Source organism: Apium graveolens, chromosome 10, assembly GCF_009905375.1.
Source record: "Apium graveolens cultivar Ventura chromosome 10, ASM990537v1, whole genome shotgun sequence".
NCBI lineage: Eukaryota > Viridiplantae > Streptophyta > Magnoliopsida > Apiales > Apiaceae > Apium > Apium graveolens.
This window is the reverse complement of record NC_133656.1, coordinates 133,084,925-133,111,699: the sequence shown is the minus strand read 5'-3', so window position 1 is coordinate 133,111,699 and position 26,775 is coordinate 133,084,925. Positions and strand designations below refer to the sequence as shown.

The 26,775-nt window shown below is 34.4% G+C and overlaps 2 protein-coding genes across 2 annotated transcripts; both read right to left on the bottom strand.

Moving 5' to 3' along the window:
- Positions 1-15,154: 15,154 nt before the first annotated feature.
- LOC141693963 (late embryogenesis abundant protein D-34-like) lies at positions 15,155-16,086 on the bottom strand. Its single transcript, XM_074499158.1, has 2 exons — positions 15,561-16,086; positions 15,155-15,453 (listed from the first exon to the last, which is right to left on the bottom strand). Exons 1-2 carry the CDS (start codon positions 15,807-15,809, stop codon positions 15,232-15,234), a joined length of 471 nt encoding a protein of 156 aa, XP_074355259.1. The 5' UTR covers positions 15,810-16,086; the 3' UTR covers positions 15,155-15,231.
- Positions 16,087-19,670: 3,584 nt separating this feature from the next.
- Positions 19,671-20,749, bottom strand: LOC141693989 (uncharacterized). The gene has a single exon (XM_074499189.1). The coding sequence runs from the start codon at positions 20,467-20,469 to the stop codon at positions 19,987-19,989; it is 483 nt and encodes a 160-aa protein (XP_074355290.1). The 5' UTR covers positions 20,470-20,749; the 3' UTR covers positions 19,671-19,986.
- Positions 20,750-26,775: the final 6,026 nt, after the last annotated feature.

Below are 26,775 nucleotides of genomic sequence, written 5' to 3'. Positions count from 1 at the left end.
GTAATTTCAATCTTTTAATTTAGTTGTTTATATACTATGCCAAAATTGTAGCAACTACTTATTTCTCTATCCCTAATCAGATGCGATGACCTTAAAATCTACATAGTTACATGTTCTTTATACTTTTTATGATTTGCTGAATTTTATAAAATTATAATTCTTTAGTTATATATATAATATTTGAGTTGTGATAATGTAATGTTGAGTTGATTTGATTGTTGCGGCCATAACCCTTATTTGCACTTGGTTGTATGAATTATAATCATTAATCCATTATTTCATTTAAAAAAAAAATCAGTGTTGGACTTGAGTTCCGACTTGATCATTGTTATTAATTTGGAATTGAAGATCCTGCTATTGCTTCACTTTATTTTCTCATAAGTCTCCTGCCTGTTGCTTTAGTGCGAAATCTGCTAGTTGCTTTAGTGCAAAATATGTTTACTAAAAAGTATCCATCTGGTAATGATAAAAGAAATAGAAAAAAGGAAGAGGAAGAGGAAGAAAAATTAAGCCACTAAAGGGATCTCTTGAAAAACTTTGGAAGAAAGCCAAATAACCTGATGTGTCTATAGATAAAGAAGAGTCTGACATTGTCAAAAAAGAGGTGTCTCAAGTTCAGAATACTTTTACACAAGAACACGATGTAATTGATGAAGAGTCTGAGAACGAGATAACTGAACAAGAAACCGAAGTGATTGAAAATATGGTTATTGAAAATAGGGAAGACACTAGTCCTAGAGAGTTTGGTCTTCTAACTTTGAATATTTATGATCCTCGGGTATGCGATGGATTAGATAGTAAAATGAGGGATTTGGCCCAATTTTCAAATTGGGCTATTCCCGGTTCGCTCGCCGTTACTAAGGGAATCATTGTAAGTTTCTTTTCCTCCGCTTAATGATATGCTTAAACTCAGCGAGTAGTCCCTCCTGACATGGGGTCGCAGTTAAGACGAATAAATTGTGTAGCGCCTAAGGGTCCTCGAGCTCCTTAGATGACACGATTACGTGTGATAAGACAAAAGGGTCTTTTACAACCACCGATGTGACGAAGTCCGTCGCCGGAGACTCGCTTTTGCGCCAACCGCACAACACGACACAGGAGGCCAATTTTCGCCCAAAAATCAACACCCCACATCAAGGAGTGAATGTTTGAGGGCAAGCAAATGTGCGACACCCACGCAGACGTGCCCTCGGCCTATTGGCTTCGGGCGCAACTTGCGTTCAAAAATATGTCGGGATGCTGAAAAGTTGGCCTCAAATGAATTTTCAAGTTTTGAATTTATATTGAGTTTGATTATTTGGCATGATATTTTGCACAAAATTAATTTGGTGAGCAAGAATTTGCAATCTGAAGATAGGCGTCTTGATGTTGCTATTGCAAGTTTAAAAGGGCCAGTTTCTTTCTTTGAGAAATATAGAGAAAATGGGTTTACATCAGCTATGATTGATGCTAAAGAGCTTGCTAATGAAATGGATATTGAACCTGTTTTTCTTATAAAGCGTAGGATTAAAAGAAATAGATAGTTTGATGACAATCCTGACACTGAAAGGGAACAACAACCGGCCTTGGAAATTTATAGAACTAATAATTTTCTTGTACTAGTGGATATGGCACTTTCTCAGTTGAAGATAAGATTCGAACAAATGGAACTTTTTGAGTCTGTTTTTGGTTTTTTGTTTGATGCATCCCGGCTGATTTCTTTTGACGATGAAGGGTTAAAAAATTGTTGTATAAAACTTGAAAAAACCTTGACTCATGGTGATGATTGTGATATTGATGCAAAACGGCTACTTTCAGAATTACAAATCTTATAGGAGATGCTTCCCAGTGTAGCATATGAATGTGGAACACCATGGAATTCTCTCAGAGTCTTAAAATTTGTGAAGAAGATGGACATGTTTCCAAATATTTTAGTTGCTTATAGGATTTTATTAACTATACCTATTACTGTGGCATCTGCAGAATGGAGTTTTTCAAAGTTAAAGTTAACTAAGTCTTATTTACAGACAAGTAAGAGTCAAGAGAGGTTAAATGGATTGGCGATTTTGAGTATTGAGAAAAATATACTGAAAAATATTGATGTGGAGCATATAGTTGTTGATTTTGCTTCTAAAAATGCAAGAATAGGTCAGTTTAGATGAGTATTGATGTGTTGCAGGTTTCAAATTTTAGTTTTTATCAGGATGAAGAAAGGCAAGGCTTAAACGTATGTAATTTTATTTATTTATGATGTACTCCTGCCACTTTTTTATGTTTATAAGATATCATTTGTTTTACTCTATTCAATTGTAAATTGTTTTGATTTTTTTTTATATTCATATTAGAATTTTTTTATAAAAGGGCCCTACAAAAAAATTTCGCACTAGGCCAACTAAGTCTGGTGATGTGTTGTATTGGATTGGATCTTTTTGTTGAAACGTATTGCAATTGGTCGGGACACGTGTACAATATCTCAACAGGTTGCATTAGATTTTATTGGCAAAAATTACGTATTCAAAGAACATGCAACTAGTAAATATCATAAAATACGAATACCAGCTCTATCTATAGCTAGGCATCAAGAAAATATGAGTACACGAACCCTAAAAATTAGAATTAGAATATTAATATATGAGTTGTAAAATTGTTTTCGAATCATTATAAATATAAGGATGTGATCACATACCTGCATACATATGTTTTCGAATCCTTAAGGTTTATTTGGAGGTTTATACGGCCATCATTTGAGTATAAAACTCCAAAGAAACCGTAAGGATCACACAATCATCACTACACCATAAGTGGCCTATTATAACAGTAAAAAAAGTGTTGTTGAAGGCCAAAAAGTGTGGCTGTAAGTTAAAAAAGGGCTATTGTTACACTTTTGTGAAAAAATAGTTCGTAACCAATGTGGCCGCTACCTTAGGGGTCTATGGTTACACTTTTCAGTTTTTAGGTTACATTGACAAAACTGTGCCCATAGATGGTATACGCCTACACTTTCACATTTATAGTAACATTTTGAGTACTGTAACCATAGACTTATAGTCACACCAGTATTTTTTTTGTTACATCAAATTATTGTTACTAAAACGCCTTTTTTAAAACACTCTGTTTTCATTGGTAACATGTTTTTAATATACATTATTTAGCTTTACTAACAGTTTTTGTTGGCTTTACCTACACTTTTAAAGTATTCTAACATCAAATTGTGACCATTTACATCACAATGGCTACACATTAAAAGGCTATGCTAACACTTTAGTTAAAAAAAAGGACAATATAGTGTTTGAAAATACCACTTCCCATTACATAACCAACAATCATTTCAATCCAAAATCCACAATGACAATCCAATACATAAGCAGCCAAAATATAACTACTACCAACAATATATCCAAGGCAATCCAAATAAACTACTACCAACCATCCAAGTCAAGCAAAATAACTTGATACCATCTAATACCGATAATATATAGCTAAGTACCCTGGCCAAATTTAAGTACCATTTCCAACTTAACAACGTACTAGTTCATAAAATTTAAAGGGTAACCATGACAACTTTTACTCAGACTCATCCAATCAGGTAAGATGGGTGGTGTTCCTTGGCGCCGTGAACCAACTCATTGGCAGCGTCAATACCATCAGTTTGCAGAGTTTTCTGGAGCCCATGACGGTTGTTAGAGCAGTACCTCCTTTTGTCGAAATGCCTTGGTTGATCTTCCAAGAGCATTAGGGGAAAAAATATAATAATACATCAGATGTAAAATGCTACTTCATTCAGATAAAACTTATAGACCCTGGTGATGTGAAAAATCCTATTTAATTATATTAAAAGGATATTTCACATCACAGGGAGTTTTATTCGAATGATGTAGCATCTTACATCTGATGCAATGTAAGATTTTTTCACGTCTTCCACTTTTCATGCTGGCCTAAGTCAAAATTAACATGCCAGAGAGTGAGATAACACATTTGATTCAAACATGAACTACGAAGAAAATTTACCTCTAAATTTCTTGAAAAAATTACTCATAGTTCAACCACATTCACAAGATTGTGGAGGTTTGCTAGGACCTTGCCTTCAAACCCATTCCTATCAAGCCGACTGTTTCAGATGAAATTATGTGTCATGATCAGGAATTAAGGATTGTATCTAGAGAAAAGTGGAAGTGTATCTTTAACAAAATTAGGTGATTTTGTGTGGCGAAGATAACTCACAGAACTTCCAGTGTCTGAATTTCTGCAATTGAATCAGGAATGCTGCCACCTAACCAATTTCCATCAAACAGCCTGCATTGTTGTAAGTCATATGTCAGAGACCTATTTGTATATTCGAGGATTCAACTCAACTCAAATAAGAATGTAATAAGTAAATAGTGGATCGACCGTCAGAGAGATCTCGCAAAGTAATATCTGTCAAAGGATTCAGAAACAAGGTTCATCTACAGACTTGAGGAGTTAATTCACTGGAAGAAGTTCAAGAAGTTGATCATGCCTCAGTGATATAAATCAAGATCGTGGATTTAATCAAGTGACAGAGATCTCGTCAGAGTATCATTAATTACAAGGATTTAATCACAAGAAAATCAAATTGTCAAAGTCAAGACATGAAGAAACGTCACGGAAGTTAGTCACTCATGAACCAGACAGTACATCGAGTGTCAACATTGAAGTGGTGGAATTGATTCATAATTTTCAGTGATTTTCAGAAGATTTGCAGAAGGATGGGTGCTGTTGAAGACTAGAATTAATTCTCTATTAATTAATTAAGTCATCTAATTTAATTAAGAAAATAAATTATATCTGCGAAGAATAATTTATTTATTAATTGAATTAATTGATTAATTAATTCTGAATTAATTTTAGGAATTTTCAGAATTTAAATTGGATTAAAATTCATTTAAATTCAGCAAGTCAAACTGATTGTACTAGTATGACAATCGGTATGACAATCAATAGTCATACCGAAAGGCATGCTAGTACAAACAATAGTCTCACCGAAAGTTACACTGGGAGGAGGATTGTCTTGCTAGTTCATTCTGATTGTCTTGCTAGTTCATTCTGATAGTCTTGCTAGTTCATTTGATTGTCATACCGAAAGTCTTGCTGAGCTCAGGATTGTCATTCCAGTTCAATTCAATTCTGTTGAATGAATTAAAAAGAAAAAGAAGCAGCAGAAAGCATCATCCAATACACAAGTCAAGAACAAGAACACAGCAGCCGCAGCAAATATTTCATTTTCATCTGCTTTATTCAAGATCAATTTCTAGATTGTAAAGTTAAATCCAATCAACTAGAAATCTTTATCTTGTTCTTGTGTAACAATCTAGCGGATCAAAATCCCTAGAACTTAATCTCAAATCGCGTTTAGCATTTGATTCTAATTATTGCAAAAATAGAAAAAGTTCATGTCGAATTTATTCTAAATTTGTGATAATTAATTTGAGATTAATTCCTTGTAATCGATACAGTTGTTGTAACACCTTTCAAGTTTAATAATATTCTTATTTAACTTGAATTTTGTTTCACATTTTTTATTCCGCATTTATTCGATTATTCGGTACCGTTTGTATTCAACCCCCCTTCTACAAACACATTGGGACCTAACAATTGGTATCAGAGCTTTCTGATTAACGAACAAATCAAGATCCTAGACTTTTGTGATTTTTCAACTCCTTGAATTTTTATTTATTCAAAAATTCATAATGACTTCACAAAAAGTTGGAACCGTTAAAATTCCACTATTTGATAAAGAAAATTATATCATGTGGAAGAAGAAGATGTTATTATTTTTACAAGTTGCAAATCCCAAATATCTGAACTTGTTAAAGAAGGGTCTAAAAACTCCAATGGTTATTGAACCAGAGGTGATAGTAGATGATGTTGTGATTACCAAAGCGAGAACTTATGTGAAAGATCCTGAGGATTCCAAACATATCTGGGAAACTATTGAGATTATTAATGAAGGCACAGAGGAAGTTAGGGAGAACAAGCTAGAAATCCTAACCTCTGAGTATGAATACTTTAAATCCAATCCAGGGGAAGGAATCACTGAAGTGTTTGAGAGGTACAATGCATTGATCAACAACCTGAACATTAATGGTAAATACTATTCCATCAGGGAGGTCAACAAAAAGTTCCTCTTAACACTGCCAACTCATCTCGAACATAGAATCACTATCATAAGAGAAGCAAGAGATCTGAGTGAGATTTCTTTGGAAAGGCTCTATGGAGTGTTAAAAACCTATGAGTTGGAGCAGATTCAATAGAAGGAAGTCTACGGGAAGGATAGAATGGTCAGCACATCTACTGCACTTGTAGCTGAAGGTCAACAACAACAACAATCTCAACAATTGGAGAGAATGGTATAATGTTCCAAGGCTGAGGAAAATATGTTAGTAGCAGAATATGATCCTCCTACTACAAATCAATCAAGTGATGATTTTTATTCCTTGGAAGAGCTGGAGCAATTGGAAGACGAGTCAATGGCCCAAATTGTCAAGAGATTCTCCCATGTCAGATTCAAGAGGAATCCCAAGCTTAAGTACAAGTCCAACTACAACAAATTCCAGAAAGGTGGATCTTCATCCTCTAACACCAGCAGTGGTGGATACAAAACAGGGATGGTTGATCGGAGCACCATTAGATGCTATAACTGCAATGAGTTGGGACACTTTGCCACAGAATGTAGGAAGCCAAAACAAGTAAGAAAGAACTCTGAAAGGGCTTATCTGGCAAAGGGAAGAAGCTGAGATGATACTGACAGTGAGGATGAAGAAGAAGGAAATCTTGCTCTTATGGCTATTGATGGAAAAGCTTCATCGTCAAGAATAGAGGTAAAACTTTCTGATGCTGAAATGGTTTATCATCTAAGAGGTAACTTAGATTGTGCACGTCGTGATAATGAACTGTTAAGTTTACAGATCACAGACCTTGAGAAAGAGGTCAATGAATTAAGACTTGTGCACATTAATCAAGACAAATTAAAAGAATAGGTATCTTTTCTAGAGAATAGAGTTGACTGTTATAGAAAACTCGAAACTATTCTCAAAGACAAGATCACCGGTCTTGAGACTAAGGTTAGAGCCTACTTCAATTCTTGTTCGAAGGCTAAAGAGTTCTACAGTAAGCAAGCTGTTAATCAAACATCTGGAATAGGTTATGATTACAATGCTGCTATTGGAGAATTAGGCATAAACTCCCCTCCTCATGTCTGTGCTAAAGGGAGGGAAGTACCACATGTGCTTAAGGGTGTTGATGAACCCCTCTATAAAGCATCAATTGCTGAACTATTTGATGCGACCTCTTCTGTTATTCAAGAAGAAATACGTGCTGAGGATCATGCTAATGAGAAGATTGTTTCCAAGTCAAGTGAGTCGAAAGTTCCAGTCAAAGTTGTGAAAGCAACTGAGACTAACTTAGACACACATGAGTTGGATAACAAAAATGCCATGTCTACCATGCATAAATTGCCTGCTGTTAATCACTCTCATAAAGTATGTGGTGTTTCTAATTGTATGTCTTGTGCTTTTAATATGATGTATGCTTATTTTAATGGTAAGCATGTGTCTAATGATAAGACTACTCTTCGTCAGCATGTGAATAACAAGAAACATGATAGGTGTAAGACTGCTAGTCCTTCTAAGGCTAGAAAGGAGACATTTGTGCCTAAGCTTAAACAGAAATTTGTTAAGGCTGTTTACAAGGTCAAATGTTCAGTCACTGAGGATGTTGAGACCATTAAAATTAAAAATGTTGTTTTGCCTGACAAAGGACAATTCTACAAGTGTGCCGGGCCCAACCAAGTTTGGGTTCCGAAGAAGGTCTAATCCATTTGTAGTGCAGGGCATTAAACAGGTGTAACCGGTAGTGTGGATTCTTGACAGTGGATCATCAAGACATATGACCGGAGATAGAGCCCTGCTATCAAATATGGTTGAGAAAGCTGGCCCCCTGGTTACCTTTGGAGATAACAGCAAAGGTTTATCCGAGGGATATGGCTGTTTGCAAGCTGGGAATGTTATCATTGAAAATTTTGTATAGTGTGCTAGGTTATTATCAGGAAGCATCATCTAACATATAGCACCAGTGACGAGACTTGAGAATATTACGACATATCAGGCACCTGCTGCACATTACACTTGGAATTGGACTCTAGTAAGATGTGTACAAGTGTACTCCTGGTTGGTGAGTCAAAAGAGGAAGTCAATGCACCACAGTTCATGGACTTTGCAGCTGCAGATCTATTGGACTATGCAATCTCTTCTTCACAATCTCACTTCAGGTTGGTATGAACTAGTGTACTACTCAAGCAATCGTCAAGAACATGGTATGGCACTCTAACTGAAGTTATTGTTTAATATGAACTAGTAGAGTCGTCATATTTTTAACTCTCTTATCATTAGGCACAATCATATTGTTTTATATGTGCAGTGATATATTGTTAATGCAACATAACAATTAGTATCTAAAGTACTTGACAAGTATCGGTCAATGATATGTTGTTAACATTATGTTGCAGATATTTGTAAGCTTTTGACATGAATGAGAATTACTTAGACTTTACCCTAAGTGATCAATGTTTTATCCAAAAAACTCATTCATATTGAAAAACAAAATTAAACTTCTTTCTACATTAGTGATTTCTTATTTCATGTAAAATCTTTTGAAATCACTATTGTAAATCATTTTCTCTCTATTACCATATATTCTGTGTTACAGGTTCAGTCTCCAATGACTTTCTTTCATTGACAGTCATGAGGTTGAAAACCAACAACATCTATCCCAGACTGTAAAGACAAACACAGAAACAGAACCAACCAACACTCTCTTACCACTAAATGTAGTATGAATGAGCGTGAGGGAGATAGTGTCTTAGTGCACCACATAAGAAAGGTTCAGTAGTCAACCCAGTAGCTCTGTCTCCTACATAGATGAGTAGTATTTAACCCGAGACAACTGCTAGCCCCCATACATCTTCTCAAAAAGATGTAATGGCTGAAAAGGCACAAAAACAGTTACTAGATTCATTCTCTCAACAGGGTGCGTCTATTGAATTTTGCCTGTCGGCCAAGGTATCCGATGTAGTGTCACCACTTCAAACATAAACAATTCTTGATGCACAAGGAGAGGTTACACACACAAAGGATGAGTTGACGGAAACAAGAGTTTCAACCATTTTAAGGTCAGATTCGATTGTTTAAGGTTCGTTAATGGACCAATTGCCTTTACAGGTATTAGGAGAGGATACTGATCCAAAAGCCATATGTCAGTGGTCAGTATCTACCTCCCCAGGCTTAAATCCCCTGGATGCATCTGCGGATAGTGGATCTGACATAGGTGCAGATCGGCAACTTGTTGACAATGATTCAGATATTACCTGATGAGTCACAAGGAAATGTCTTCACAGACATTAGAAGGGAACTTTGATCTTTATGCTAAATTCGTTGGATCATCGTTTACCTTCCCAGAATTCAAATCTGGAACCCTAAAAGGGAAACTAGCAACTTGTAAATTATGACTCAGATTCATCTGACGAGTTTAACAAGGATGGGGATTTGCGAACTCCCATTGCACCACCTGTGACCTCCTTAAGGATGGCTAAGGTGATTTTCCTTGCAGGTACAGCTGGATTATGGAGCTATGAGAGAAGAGTGATACACTTGTGAGAATGAGTGTAAACACGAGTGGAGAGAAGAGTGAAACACATGTGAGGTACACTAAACAGAAACACACACTCACAGTGAGGAAGAAAGAGAAACTTCTTGTTATTTCTTTTCCAACCAAGTGAAATATGAGAACTCCTTCAAACGACGGCATACATTCCTTCTTTAAGGGGGAGATAAAAGCTTAAGTAATAGTTTGGAGGATTCCTCAACTAAGGGGGAGAAATAGCAGGGAGGAAGAAAAAGATCATATGTACACTACACCACACCATTATTGTTTGTAACTACGGATCCTATTGTATGGGAGAGGTGGTAAACACAAGGTGATTTTCTAGTAAGGGAAGAAGCTGCTTTCAAAAGGGGAGTACCATTAGTTTTTATCTGCGGATCCTATTGTACGGGAGAGGTGGTAAACGAATGTGATCTTCTTTAATCAGTTGATTCTCATAGGGGGAGAAGCAAGAGAGATATGGGCTTCTCAACAGGAAATGTGGTTGTACAAATGAAGATGGAACTACTTGAAGATATGTTCAGTCTAGAGGAACATCTACTTGGAATCTGGAAAATGTTAAATCTAGTCCAGAACTTTTCTACTATTTACTTTGCATTTCTTTTTATATCTTTTTTCTTATTTGTTAGTTGAGTTATCCTCTAGGTATTTATGTGTTATTGTCTAACAAACAAATAGGGGGAGATTGTAAGTCATATGTCAGAGACCTATTTGTATATTCGAGGATTCAACTCAACTCAAATAAGAATGTAATAAGTAAATAGTGGATCGACCGTCAGAGAGATCTCGCAAAGTAATATCTGTCAAAGGATTCAGAAACAAGGTTCATCTACAGACTTGAGTAGTTAATTCACTGGAAGAAGTTCAAGAAGTTGATCATGCCTCAGTGATATAAATCAAGATCGTGGATTTAATCAAGTGACAGAGATCTCGTCAGAGTATCATTAATTACAAGGATTTAATCTCAAGAAAATCAAAGTGTCAAAGTCAAGACATGAAGAAACGTCACGGAAGTTAGTCACTCATGAACCAGACAGTACATCGAGTGTCAACATTGAAGTGGTGGAATTGATTCATAATTTTCAGTGATTTTCAGAAGATTTGCAGAAGGATGGGTGCTGTTGAAGACTATAATTAATTCTCTATTAATTAATTAAGTCATCTAATTTAATTAAGAAAATAAATTATATCTGCGAAGAATAATTTATTTATTAATTGAATTAATTGATTAATTAATTCTGAATTAATTTTAGGAATTTTCAGAATTTAAATTGGATTAAAATTCATTTAAATTCAGCAAGTCAAACTGATTGTACTAGTATGACAATCGATATGACAATCAATAGTCATACCGAAAGTCATGCTAGTACAAACAATAGTCTCACCGAAAGTTATACTGGGAGGAGGATTGTCTTGCTAGTTCATTCTGATTGTCTTGCTAGTTCATTCTGATAGTCTTGCTAGTTCATTTGATTGTCATACCAAAAGTCTTGCTGAGCTCAGGATTGTCATTCCAGTTCAATTCAATTCTGTTGAATGAATTAAAAAGAAAAAGAAGCAGCAGAAAGCATCATCCAATACACAAGTCAAGAACAAGAACACAATAGCCGCAGCAAATATTTCATTTTCATCTGCTTTATTCAAGATCAATTTCTAGATTGTAAAGTTAAATCCAATCAACTAGAAATCTTTATCTTGTTCTTGTGTAACAATCTAGCGGATCAAAATCCCTAGAACTTAATCTCAAATCGCGTTTAGCATTTGATTCTAATTATTGCAAAAATAGAAAAAGTTCATGTCGAATTTATTCTAAATTTGTGATAATTAATTTGAGATTAATTCCTTGTAATCGATACAGTTGTTGTAACACCTTTCAAATTTAATAATATTCTTATTTAACTTGAATTTTGTTTCACATTTTTTAAATAGCATTTATTCGATTATTCGGTACCGTTTGTATTCAACCCCCCCTTCTACAAACACATTGGGACCTAACAATTGTTACACAAGAAGCATTAGTGTAATAATTAACAAAGTAACAAAAAAAGTGATCCTCAATTGAGTCTTAACTTACACGTGTATAAGTACCATGTCTGCGATGAAAAGTTCTTCAGGTAATCAACTTGTAAGCTGATTTTTGTTGAAATGGCTACAAGAATTTTGTACATTGGACAACATAAGGTTTTAGAAATAATGACCTATTGTTCATGATAACAAAATATGTGGCTTGCACTTAGTAGGAGACTATGTAGAATAGACTTACAAATGCTTTGCCTTTTTGAGAGAGTTTAAGCCTTTGGAAGTAATTATTGATGTAGGGATAGATCCACTTAACTGATTATCTGCCAGGTCTAACCAGTAGAGGTTTGAGAGCTTACCAAGAGCACGAGGAATAACCCCAGTGAACAACAATTATGTTAGGTTACTTTAATCTTCCTCTGAGGCAACAACATCATCCAAATTAGAAACGTTCTCCTTTGCCATGCTAAAGGCTCATCAATATACTTAAAAGTAATAAATCGAATATACAAAATTACAAGCACGATAGACCTACAACAAAATAGTGGAGTTAAATCTAGTAATCCTTTGAGCATATTAATCAATTTACTTAAAAATATGCTAACTAAAAACACTAATTTAAAATTTATCCCAAAATCTATGTTGGTAGAGAACATCCTGTCTCAAGAACAAGTCCTTTACGTAAGGTAAAAAAGAAGAAGTTAAAAGGAGTTATTAACATCTTAGAAACATAAACATTTTATATTCACTACTGAGTCTGTAATAGTTTCTCTAAAATTCTAATATGTTAATCTTCACGACTTTAGGGAATCTTCGAATTGAATACAAGATAAATAGTGTTCCAGCATAAATAGTAAAAAATAAATATCGGCTTGGGTTTTGCAGGAAATATGATTGGCACAGTGGTGCTCTATTCCATTTCATCTTTAGACAGAACCTGGATCAATAATTAGAGTTAAGAGATTAAGCAATCTTGGTATTATAGTTAACAGTGATAAACAAAGTTTGAGTTTGAGAGACTATATTACGACTTTAAACATAGAAAGACACATAGATAAGAGAAATTTATACACATACATAACACAAAATAGATATAGACTCAGTATGTGTTTACATAAAATAGATACAGACTCATATATATTATCACCATTTCTTGTCACCTCGCCTTGACCCTCCATATTTGTTTGCTACCAACACAAAACCACACACACAGTCAGCCAAAACCAGTACATAAAATTATTTGTATACATAGCATCAAAGAAAAAAAAGAGGGGCTAAAGAAAGAGTAGATACAAGGGCAAGAGAGAGGCTACGAGAGTTGAACATAGACAAAGAGATAAAAATAGGGATATTGATAAACATACATAACACAAAATAGATACAGAGAATAATACATCACCCTTAAATCGAAGCCCTAATCTTGGATCCCTAGCTTAATTGAACCAATCGGCCCCTTTTTCTCCAACCCTAATTGAAACTCTTTCTCTCAGATTGCATTAAAATCTGATTGAGAGTTTCCTAATTGAAGTCCGACTGAGAGTTCTGACTGAGAGTGATGAGTGAATGAGGTGCGAGATGAGTGAGAGATAGAGAGAGGCAAGAGAGATAGAGAGTTTTACTTTGTTGAGATGAGGTTGTAAGATAAATAATTTTAATTTAGTTTTTATTTTTAAGACAAGGCATCTATTTTCCCCCGCATCTGTTCTTAATTAAAATTCAATCCCGCCTATATTTTCTTTCAACCGCCTAAATTTTCGATGTTTGGTTACACATTTTTAAGACCAACGGTAACATCAATTTTGATGTAACCGTAGATGCCCTATTCTCTTTATGGTTACACTAAATGACATCAACGGTTACAATAAAAAAAGTGTAATCATAAGTAGTCAAAAATAATTTTAAGGCATCTATTGTCACACTTTAACTGGTTACACTGGAAAAAACTGTTACAACAGGCCATATATGGTGTAGTGCATTATCAGAAAATGTTATGGTGTTCGTATTTGTTGTTTCTGTGTGTGTGTTTTTGTGTCTGAATTTTCCCCGATCTTCTTTCCTCTGTCTTTTCTTTTTATCTCTTTCTTTCTGTGTCCATCTGTCTTTTATGAGTTTTTACATGGCAGTGTATGAAGAAGTCTCGTGGTTGTCTTGTCACCGGGCAGCTTGCCTTCTTCCTCTGTTCATATCCAGTTTTCACGTATTAGTAAGTTGTAATTGGATTGGACTTATTATAACCATTCTTAGGCATGCTATTTTCAGTAGGTCTCAACTTGATAATATGTGGTATCTGCGAGTATGTTAGAACATGATACATGATATGATTATTATTATCCTTAGGTTGCAGGAGTAGTTGGTCGTAGAGGAAGGCGATATAAATTATATGCCATCAATCATATTAATCCCGTTAATTTTGAGAATCATTGGCGACTGATTCAAATATGACTAAAACAATAGTATTCAATATTGATCACTTTGGTCGATTTTGACATTTCACAAGGACCAATTGTTTTAATACGAATTACAGTAAATTGTTGCTTACAGATACATTCAATATTAATGATCACATATTTTTGACTAAATGACCAAGTAGACATTTACGACTAATAATTAATGAATAAAAATATTCAAAATATTCTTTGAACGGCAGTATAGTCAAAATATTTTTTAACCGGACTTTTCTTTAACCATGAGTATAACGTGACATACATATTATGAATAGAAACCTTATAAATAATCGAAAATGTCAGTGGTTCGGGATTGATTTAACTTCTATTTCCAACTGATAGGACAAAACTAACCAGATTTTAAATAACCAATAATTCATCGTTCGAGTTTACGTTCATTGGCATCACGAGATGGGCCACTTGTAACCATTTTCTTTGGTTGTTATGTAGTCCTTTTCCTTTGAGAGGAGTGTTAGCGGTTAGGTGTAGAGAATTTTATACAAAATATTTATATATAATGATATTATATTTGATATGAGGTGTTTTAATTAATTTTATTGATGTAAATATATGTTATTATATATAAAATTTTGTCACTATGTATAAAATTTTGTAAATAATTCTGTACGTCAAGCATTTTCCTTTCTTTTAATTTTGTTGATCCAACTTTGTACTTGAAGAGTTATATATCATGTACATATTGAACCTTGGTAATACCGATCAACTCTGGACGATACATTGCTATTATGTATAATAATCAAAACACCCTGATTGTCCCCAAATTCATCCGGTAAGTGTGTCCTACTTGTCCAACGTCTTATGTGGTTCATGGGCAAATGAAATCCTACCTGTCCAATGTCTTATGTGGTCTATGGGCAAATGAAATGAACAACAAGTTCTACTGCACAGCATTCCAAAATTGGAGAGCCCAAATCTCCAAATCTTCTGCTCGATTAGCAAGTTGACAAGGTACTAGCATTTATAATACGTAACAGAGTAGCATGCATCCACAGACCTTACAAAACTCGCATGGAATTTATTTCATACACATAACACAAGTAGTACCACTTTTACTGCAAAACAAAAACACGGGTAGTCCCCTAGACCTTTTTTAGCACATACATATATACGATACAAAGTACGCACACCAGTACAATGTCACACACCAGAAATTAGAAAGGTCTTGGTTAAGCCTAGCAGCAGCTGTTATGGAAGATGCAACGCCACCAGGATGAACAAGCATATCAGGATTGTTCCTAACCTCCGCTTCAGTCACTTGCTCTGCATCTTCTCTTGTCACTGCCTTGTCAGTTTCGAGCCTTTTCGATGCATCCTATAACAATGCAACACAACATATATAAACAAACATACATCCAACTATGATTCCGCGTGCAATACAACATGTACACAATCTGACAACATTTATTATTACTAGCTCACCGCAAGAGCTTCACCGAGCTTAATTTTGTTGTCGACGCCCATGGCACGAGCATTAAGATTTGCAGCGGATTGAGTAACGGCCGTAAGTCCACCAGAATGAGCAAAGCCACTTGCTCTAACTTCTGCCGCTTGGATCGCAGCAGCATCACTTTGATCGACCGGTTTGTCTCGCGCAGTACGAGCGGAATGCTCCAAAGCATCTCCTATAGTGCTAGCATCATTGGATAGTACTTCCCCAGGGAATGTCATGTGAACCTTCCCTGGTTCAACATATTGTCCTACCACCTAGACATTGCAGTACCGTTAAAAAGTTCACATTTAACATAATCAACATGCGTTTCCTATATAATTATTAGCCACATAATATCCAGAACATCAGAAGTTTAGTAGTTTGTCGTGTTGCACCCTATTGTTTGGAACTCAATTTTTTCCTTTATAATTCTAAAACTTTGATTATGCTAATGTAAATCGTTTAAATGACGGTTTCATTTTTCAAATTGTTCCTTTTCATTTTGCACTATGGGTTTTCCATTTAGTTTTTAAAAGCCATTGTCGAATTTTCTTTCACACAACACTTTTAATAAAATTATGTTGTAAGATAAAATTTATAACTCTGCTTATAAATAAGCTTATTGGCTAAAAACATACTAGATAATATAGTTTTATATATACGGAGGCGGGACCATGGCTGATGCATCTTTGGGTGCTATAGGTTGTCAACTTAGTTCACCCGAAACATCTCCAAGTCTTCCTAGTTGTTCCTGGCTCATATCTTTCTTTCCAAATACTTTTTATAATTTTGTTATTTGCTCGGTGTGGACATAAAAGATTGTCTTTTATATATAAGGGTAGAAGAAGAGTGACTATTGCACTGTGTTTACTTGTGGAAACGTGTTGCACTCGGGGAGTTGGTACGTGTAGCCTATTTACAACATGTGTTCTTTGACAAATGCTACCTTGTTCAACTACCATGCGAAATTGCTGAGGTACAGCATTGATTCTAGAGCTACCCAAATATGATTATACGAAACATTTTTCAAAATCAATTTGAATATAAGTAAGTATTCGAAGAATAAGCTTGGATGTTAAAAATGATTACTCCAAAATTCCATCTATTACTCATATTTTAAAATCCTAATCAACCAGATCAGGTATCCAAATTTTACTTAATATGAAGCATGAACCTCTGTTAAACTTCAATTCAAAATATGGGTATCTTAGTTGCAAAATTGTTTTCAAATAATTATTGCTCGACTATTCAAACTCTGTTTTTATTATTATTCTTTTTAATAAGTAAATTCTGTATTATTATTATTAACACATTGTGTTAACATTTATACATAAGGAGTTTGTAATCATGTTCGAAGATTATGAAGAAAATTTATATATTTACTCTGTTCCATTCTTTTTTTCTAGTTTTGGAACTAAATATGCGAATCAATTTGTAAGAGAAAAATTTGTTCAAAAAAAAAAACTTGCAAGATCAATTCAATGCGAAATAAGCCAAAACTTTGATTACTATTAGAAATGAAATTTAATCTTATCAATAAACCAGGGAAATGTATACTAAAACTAACTTGATTTAGTAAAACAAAACCAGTTGAGCAACAAAACTCACATTTCCGGTAACAAAAATCATTCAAGTTGCATAAAGGAAGCTCTTGACCCCGACTTGAAATATACCCATTATCAATCTCTAGTCGCAAAAAGCTCCCAAAGATTATTGAAAGCACATAAGAATCACAAGATGAAACATATTGATCACTAAAGGGACGATAAGAGATTCAAAGGACGAAACAGACGGAACATAAACATAATGATAAGCAACCTCACTCCAGTTGTCGCAGACATAATACTATGGGGTTGCAGTCCCTCCAAAAGAACAATACAAGAAAGGGATGAACACTGCAAAAGGTCATCCTACAGATACTAGGACATATGCAATAATATTTTGCCATCTAACTCCAGTAGACAACACTGAAACACACTTATGTTGAAGGCCCTAAAAATTTGGTTCAAGGGCTTTCATGTGGTGCCCAATCTTTATATAGATATGAACAAAAGAATCGTTGGCCCTTGGGGTCAATGCAGAAACAAACAGGCTCCACATCCATGTGTGCTACCCGCTCATAATGGAAATTAATAAAGCAATTGTCACCAACATGGCTGGTTTTCATTCAAACATGTACCCCCGCACATGAGAGATTCAAACTCACCACGATGCACCATTGATGAGCATTTAACATAAGCACTTGCAAAACAGCTTGCTCAAGATACAGTTATTAGTCAAAAGAAAATCTGATGAGTTCTAGTAATACAAGTCGATCCTGTTAACTACTGAGTGTGAGCAACATACAAAGATGAGTCAAGAGTACCTAAATATGGAAACCTAGTCTGGGAAAATCTCTACATGAACGCCAATTATATCAAAATTGAAACCAAATGATATAACCAATTAACTAACCACACAAAATAATATTGTACATAACACTCTGATTCAATAACATAATATCCCAATGCAAATAGAGTGCATTACTCTGCTTTGTGAAGAAATAACGTTAGGGTCCTATTCATTTGACTATTTTTAAGCACGTGTACAATTGTACTAATGCTGGCACTATATAATTGCTCTTTCAGGAATTAAGAACACTAACAATAACGAAATCGCAACTCACCTTAGTTACCCAGACTCTTCATTTTGCTTCGAATACCCGTGTCGGACACTCGACACTCGGACATGGGTATGGACACTTGGACACTTATTTTAGGCCAAAAACATGAAAAAATTTCAAAATATTGACGAGTCCGACACTTGGATACGAACCCGTGTCCGACACCCATACCCGAGTCCGGGTAACATAGCAACTCACAATAAAAAATCTGCATATGCTGGTTCGAAGATGTGCTAAATCTAGAGAACCAAATTATATTGCCAAGAAGGATGACACTCTCTGCTGCTCAATCTCAAAAGGCAAACTACTTAAACTAGAAAGGGAGAATAACTTAAAGTACAAATTTCCTCAGCTAAAGAAAATATATAATCCTGATTTTCAAACTTATTCACCAAATAAAATGAGGTACTCTTTTAGCATCTTCCTCCCCAACAATGTAGATATCTTCCACCCAAATAACAAAAATCTAAATTCACCACTACTTAACTACCCCTATAATCAATAATTTGATGTACCTATATGGTTCACTTAAAGGGCGTCTTCTGTTGAGTTCAGAGTTTTAGTACATGAAAATTAAATGGGTTTTCTGACCATATTTATCACAACCTCATGCATTTTATACTTGTAAATATTCTAAATACAATTCTAAGAGGTCAAATGGGAATCTTTTTAGTGGAATAGTGGGAGCATGACACCAACAGGTTACAGGGCCTTCGCTTTAAAAAGCATCGCAAGATTTTAAAGGAAACACTAACAATTTGGACATGCTATGTAAAAGTTATTAGAACAATAACAATGATCATTGATATACAAGAAGACAATTCAACTACACAATGCTTTATATCAGAAAGAACGACACATATCGCCTAATATCATCAAGAAATCTAGTACACCAAACTAAAACTAGAAATCAAGTTTCTATGCATTTAACAAAGACTAACAGTATCGAGATTTTCTACTGAGATCCCTTGATCATAAAAGTACTATCTAACCAAGTAAACACAGTGAAAGGTCCTGAAATTTCCAAGAAATCGTATAAATAAATAAAATCCATCAGGGGCAATGAAATAACTAACAATCATTCAAGCACATATAGACTTAAATAAATTATATCTCACTCGACTCTGTCTATGCAAAAATGGTAATAAAACATAGGCACGTTGAAGCATATATAGAAAACATGATTTCATCTACTTGATCCTTATGAAAGTCCCGTGATAATTAAACTACCTACCTGGTGCAAGATGCGGATCTTTAAAGAAGTCTTAGAAATTAATGAAATGCAATCTGTTAGGGCAACCAAAAAAAACCTAGCAATCATTCAAGCACATATAAACCTAGAAAAACTATATCCCGCTTCTAAGAAAGACCCTAGCTTTGAAACGCAAAAGCGGCAATAAAACATAGCCACATTCAAACACAAACATAGAAAGATGTATACTGCAAAGCATGATTTCTTCTATTTCATCGTAATTTAGGCAACATATTCACTCAAGGGCTATAACCCAACCTCAATTTAAAACCTACACAAACTAATGAACTATATCTCGCTCATAAGTAAAGACCCTAACTTTGACAACGCAAAAAGGGTAATAAAACATAGGCAAATTCAAGCACAAAATATAGAAAGCCGTATATAGCAAAGCATGATTTCTTCTACTTAATCGTTATTTAGGCAACATATTCATTTGAGGGCTATAATTCAACCTCAATTAATAAACCTAAACAAAACATGGTAAACAGAAACACAACCATTATTGTACAAGAAGAAGCCTTCCATTCCTATCACCCCACCTCTCTTCCTGATCACCCCTCTCCAATTCCTCCCCTTTCGGAACAATCACAACTAACTCCCCATCACTATAAACCGCAGTAGCAAGTTCCGGTTTGGTATCCTCGGGCAATCGAAACCTCCAAACATCAAGTCCCATACCATCAAACCCAAATTCCGACAAATCAACATAACTGCTCCTTCTAACAACAATCTTAGTAACACCCGGAAAAATCTCCACCGTCTGTGCTCTAACATCCTGCCCAAAATCGTCATCAGTAATAACAATGAAACGCAGAGACTCCGAGGTCTCTTGAACCGAAACATCAGCGTCTGAGTGGAAAGGAAGTTCCAGAACTTTCTGGAAGATGTGAGGGAGTCTACGAAGCTTCTTGATTGATAAATTTGAGGGGAGGTTGTAACGCAATGTGAGGTTTCGTTTCTTGGGTGATGGGTGGATTTTCATTTTTCAAGATTTGAGAGAGAGGAAATGAAATGAATGAAATGATGATTAAAAGTCAAGATATTTGGGGATTATATTGATTTATATATGCGGGGATTATATGTAAAAGTATTTGATTGGGATGCGTAGAGATTCTGGGCTTGGGAGAGAAATGAGTGGGAATTTTGGGGGAGATATGTGAAGGATTATTGCAGATAATTATAATTTATACAGAAAAGAAGAGGATAGATAAAATGGCGGTTTTTGTTTTAGCTCCTCAAAATCATTGTTCTCTAGCATTGGAATGGATTAATTCAAGATTAACTTATGATAAGCAAAGGAGTTCGCCTTTTTTTTTGGAGTCCAGATTCCATTTATATTTCGTAAATTAAATAGACTCCATCTATATTCTATAAATTAAATATATTGTAAAATATGTTATTTTGCAAAATATATTTTAAAAATTCATCATTTCAATAAAATCGTGCAAATCTCGTATATTTACAAGTACGATATTATTGAAATATTTTATTTTCGTTAAATTAGAAACTACTCCCTCCGTCCCATTGATTTGTATACAAATCGTTTGGGTAGGAGGTTAAGAATATATGTAATTTAGTGAGAAAAAGTAAGAATAGTAGGTAAAGTGGTGGTCCAATCAAAATTAATGTATATAGGGGGTGTAGCAGAAGAAATGAGTGGATGTAAATGGGTAGTGTTAATTTTTATATTTTAAAACTTTACTATTTTGGGTAAGATTTGGAATGTATACAATTGAGTGGGACATCCAAAAAATGAAAGTGTATAAAAATGAATGTGACAGATGGAGTACTTTAATAAACCGCCTTCGCAACGGTCTCCAAATATAATATTTCATTTTTATTTCTTTTTTGTATTTCTTATCTAATATTGGTCATTCTGAAATTATGAATAATAAATAAATCAAGAAGTTTAAAAAGTAGTTTTTTTGTTAAACATATTTACTCCAGTAAGCTGCTCTCTTATTATTCACAAATCTAATATCATAAATTTGTATTATTTATTAGTCAATAATAATTATATTTTTTCTATTTAATAATATAAAAATTTGAGAAAATTACAAAAAAAAAACGAAATGAGAGGCGACACCTCACCACTATCGTCTTCTCCTTTATATAAGTATACTAATAATATAATGATATAATGATTTTAAAAAATATTGAGAAAACATGTTTATAAATAATTTAGGAAAATATTTAGAAAAATATAATATAGTAAGTTAATTTAGAAGAAATGATATTAAAAAAAAAAGAATTTTAGGAGAATATCAAGATGGTAAGTTAGTTTAAAGAGAACAAAGAAGTTTTAGGAGAATATTATGATGATAAGTTGATTTTAAAATTTTTAATGAAAAATGTTGTAGAAATCTTAGAAGAATATTACGAATGATGATAAATATTTATACGTACTTGCATTTAAATATAAGTTCAAATATAATAAATTAACAAATCATCAACTTACTTAATAATAATTTTAATGTCTAAAAATATATTTTAAAATCTTTTTCAGATGCATTAAAATCTATAAATTCCTATATTTTTTAAAATTTACTGAAAATAGAATCGCATATATGTTTGTGTGCGCACGCGCGTGTCACTTACTTCAGTTGAATTCGAAATCATAATTTGACACAATTTTTAAAAAATAATACTTGACAAATTCATATTAATTTGAATTTGGAATTTGACCAATTTTTTTGAAAAATATTCGTCATTTGGTTTTGTGAACCGATTCAGTACGTAAATTTAGTCAATTTAAATTATGAGTTTGATGAAGACATCTGATCAATAAGACGAAATGTTTGAAAATAATAAAATGTGTTTGATATTTTTTATAATGATCAATTCAATAATTAATACGTATCAAAATTTACTAACTTAAACAAAGATGAGTTGTTTTATGAATTTGACATACATGAAATTTGACATGAGTCGTCAGAAAAACTATTGATCATCCAAACTTCCAAGACGTGTGTGTGTCAGGAGAAGTTACGAACCCAGTTAATTTCGATGTATCTCTAAGTTATCATATCAGATAAAAGGCCCGGGACTAAAAATAAATAATATTATTATCGAAACCGTATATGAAAAAATGTTGAAATCATTTATGAATAAAAGTTGATAACGATTAAAATAATGCTATATTAATCCCTATACTAGAAAACAACTATGTCCGACCTATATCAACACGGTCAACACTATAACATATTTTAAAATACATATATCTCATTTGACATACCTAAATTGTAACATATACGACAAAAAAGCATTTATAAACATTCTTTTAGAACAAAATAAATAATGATATTAGTTCTTTTAAATTAATTAGTACATTATATAGTCATTTATAAAAGAAAAGAAATTCAATTAGAAAAACGTGGCAGTTCAGGAGCTATCATTTAGATGACTAAGTTAGCTAAACAAAAGGAAAATAAAATGTTTAATCATTTGCTCCCGAATTTTTAAAAGGAAGAAACGTAAGTGAAGGGTAAATAAAGTATTTTCACTTCCCTCTGTAATCGTGCTCTTGAGTTTTTAAAAGGAGTGAAATCAAATGTTAATGAATGCAAGTTTGATAATTTTTCACTTCAAAACTTTCACTCCTAAAATGGGATCAAAGTAATTTACTTCCTAATAAAACTGGGGAGCAAGCCCTAAGGGATATATATGTACTTCGGAGGGTCTAGAGTTTGAGAGTGGAGAGAAAAAAGAATTTAATAGGTCTCCCTGTCTCATATAGCATCTCATCTTTACGAGCTGAAGAATTTCGCGGCTATATACTATTCACTAGGTCGTCTTATTATTTTAAGACTTTTTTGCAGTTTGTTGGCCTGTACTATAATTATTTTGCACGAAGATGGCTAAATCAATAATTGTGCCATTTTGATGGCTAAATGCACAATTATTGAGCGTTTTGGGGGCTCCGCGTCCCTTCCTTTAGTTTCACAGTTAAAGTGTAACGGCTGAAGGGGTATTTTTGACAGATAATATTTATAACGGCTAACTGTGTATGATTTGTGTATATAATCTCCTTCTGCTTACATTTGAGCATAAACAACCTAACTTTTGAACATCAAAACATGGCTCCGATGTGTTCTTGTGGAAAATGGGTGGCAGAGAGGTGTGCTTGGACTCAATTGAATGCGAGAAGAAGATTTTTGGGTTGTGTTGATGGGTGTAATGGATGCGGGTACTTCAAGTGGATTGATGCCCCCTTTTATAATCGAAGCCAAGTTGTGATTAATGGTTTATTAAGAAGAGTTCGTAACAATGAAGAAGAAGAAGGAAGCTTTGATTTGGAGAGGGCTAAACTTGTTGATGATGCAGCAAAATGGAAGAAAGAAGCAAAGAAATGGAAATATTTTTGTTGGTTTCTACTATTCTGTATTGCTTTATTGTGGTTGAACTAGAATGGTCATGTGGACCTGGGCATGCTAGAATAAAATTTGCAATGTTAAAAAGTTAGTTGTATTGTATTTTATGAAGTTGGTTTTTATGATTATGTCTTGTATTTTATGAAGTAGTGTTTTGCAAAATGTAATTACATTTGATGCCAATTATGCAGTGGAATGAATACCAAATATTTGCCAAAATCATTCATTGCAAGCAAGTTAAAGTAACACTGTCATTACATATGATGCATCAGCAAAATACTAGGGCAATACTTGCCAACATCCAATTAACATAATAATTGTAGTTCATCACAACTTGCTATGGTTACAACCAACTGAATAGTTCCAAAATAAATATGGTTACAACCGTTTTAACTAGTTTAATGAGACTTCAAAAGTAGTTGGACAAAAGTAGTAGCAAAATAAATAGTAGTTGTAATTCAAGGCTTCCAGGGCTTCTTCTTGGCACTTTGTTCTGCCTGAACTTGTGTTTTTTTAACTCTCTTTGAAGCCTTCAAACCTTTCAAAGTAGTAAAACCCCTGCCCTCTGTCTGTCCCATAGGACTTCTTTCCGGACCTTGTGCAGACCTTTTAGCTCTATTTGGCCTGGAATTAGAAGGACCTTCCCCCTGGGCCTGTTGGGCCTCAGTGCTTTCATTATGGAAAACTTCATGAGGCTGCTCAGTTTCAACCCTATGCCAATTTGGCACTTGTTTCTGGACAAAAATAGAAAAACTAAATATACAGGCATGATGTTTAAGAAGTGCAAAGAACTTAAGTAAAATACTTACTGGCACTTTACAAGTCCTGGAATTGTGTCCCTCTTTACCACAATTCTTACACTTGACTTTTGTCTTTCCCTCAGTGAATTCTTTACCCTCTGCTTCAGCCTTCTTCTTGTCATCATTTTTCTGCAAAATTGTCCATAATAAATACAATGTCATCACTAGAAGCAATAGATAGAAGTAGTTGTGGCCCTTACCCTAGCTGCACAACTCCTCCAGTTATGTCCTTGGGCTTTACAATAAGTGCAGTGCACAACTGTATTCTTCCTGCTCATTTTTGTTGGGTCTTTTGGAACATCATTAGTGGTGTTCCTTTTTTTCTTAGGCCTACCAGTTGGAATTTTCACATTCGGTGGTAAAGGCTTGGGCTCAGGTGTGTCCTCCCAAAAGTCTGGACCAACAATTGGGTCAAGAGTTGTATTGTATAGCTGCACACACAAACAAATTAATTAGTCCATATAGAGGGCATACATGTACATTCACCATACAAGAATAAAAAATATACCTTAAGATACATTTCTTTTTTGTACTACTCACTAATGTAGTGGTCCCATGTTTCATTCCTTAGTTCTATACATGCACATGCATGATAACAAGGAATTCCAGTTAATTCCCATTTTCTGCATGTGCATGTCTTCTTCACCAAGTCAACTACTAGTTCATGGCCTCCATCAGTAGTCGTTACACTGTAAGTACTCCCACCTGACCAGTTCACCACACAGTTTCCAGCCCACTGTACAGCCCTGCAAAAATCCAACAATTGATGTTAGTTGAGGACTAGTGCAAGAATTCAACAATTTATGTTAGTTGAAGACTTACTTGTTCAACTTTTTCTGTGCACTAGGGCATATAACAAGTTCCCTATCCTTCATTTTATCTCTTCTGATCTGAATCCTCCTCATGATTGCAATATGTATTTGTCTAAACATGGTTAATATGGGGAGATCCCTAAATTTCCTAATGCTTGAGTTGAACACCTCACAGTGATTGTTTACAAACATATCACTGGAGGAAGTTGTTCTAAAAGCTGACCTTGACCACTGTTCTCTTGGCTTTTGCATTAGCCATTCATAACACTTAGGTGAAATCTAACACAAATAACAACACATTAAGATATGGAATATGTTAAAATAAAGATGACAAACAAGTTAAAATATTACCTCATTCATCTCATTCATGTGAAAATTAAACTCCCAAATTATGGAAGCCCTTGCTGCTTTCCATAACAAATGTCTGAGTGCTATGCCCTTGTGTTCCTTGTGCATATTTTGGAATAGGTGCATAACACAAAATCTGTGTTCAGCTTGGGGAACCACAGTCTCCAAAGCATTAATCAAACCCTACAATATTTGGAGAAAGCAAAAATAAATAACAAAATTATAGTGCCAAAGATAAATAACAAAAAAATAAAAAAAATGTTGTACCTTCTGCCTATCAGAAATAAATGTCCATTCTCTATCAATTAGGATCTTAATATCTTGGCAAAGAAACTGCAAAAACCAAGTCCATGAGTCTGTATTCTCAGCCTCCACCACATCCCATGCCACTGGATACATTCCCTCATTTGCATCAATGCCAACAGCTGCCAGGAGTTGACCACCATAGGGTCCCTTGAGGTGGCATCCATCAAGGCCCACTATCTTCCTGCAACTTTCAGAAAATGCCTTTTTGACTGGACCTAAACACACATACATTCTCATAAACCTACCCCTTTCAACACCTGGTTCTGGATTCTCAGTTAATATTTTCACTGTTGTCTCAGGAAGCACTCTCTTCAATTCATGACCATATTTCCAGACCTGACTGTATTGCTTAGAATGTGTTCCATTTATCTTCATGAGGGCCCTTGCCTTTGCTCTATATACAGCATGCTTACTAATATGGCATTTCAGATCATTGACAATTTTTTGATGGAAGGCATTGACTGGCCAGGAGGGATTTATTCTGATCTCCTTCTCATAGTATTTTGCAATCCAAGCACTGTTAATTTGCTTCTGGTGAAAAGTAGGCATACATGTATGTTTTGGATTGAATGTCTTTATCTGGTAAGTTGAAGTCTTTCCAGCTGGTGAAGCATAAATCTTCCAGGGGCATGGAGGTTCACAAGTATATTGT

Excerpts from the sequence above, each read along its gene's own strand:
- LOC141693963 (XM_074499158.1), bottom strand. The coding sequence starts at position 15,809 with ATGACATTCCCTGGGGAAGTACTATCCAATGATGCTAGCACTATAGGA. Across the intron at positions 15,454-15,560 it reads AGCTCGGTGAAGCTCTTGCG|GATGCATCGAAAAGGCTCGA; the intron begins GTGAGCTAGTAA and ends GCATTGTTATAG.
- LOC141693989 (XM_074499189.1), bottom strand. The coding sequence starts at position 20,469 with ATGAAAATCCACCCATCACCCAAGAAACGAAACCTCACATTGCGTTAC.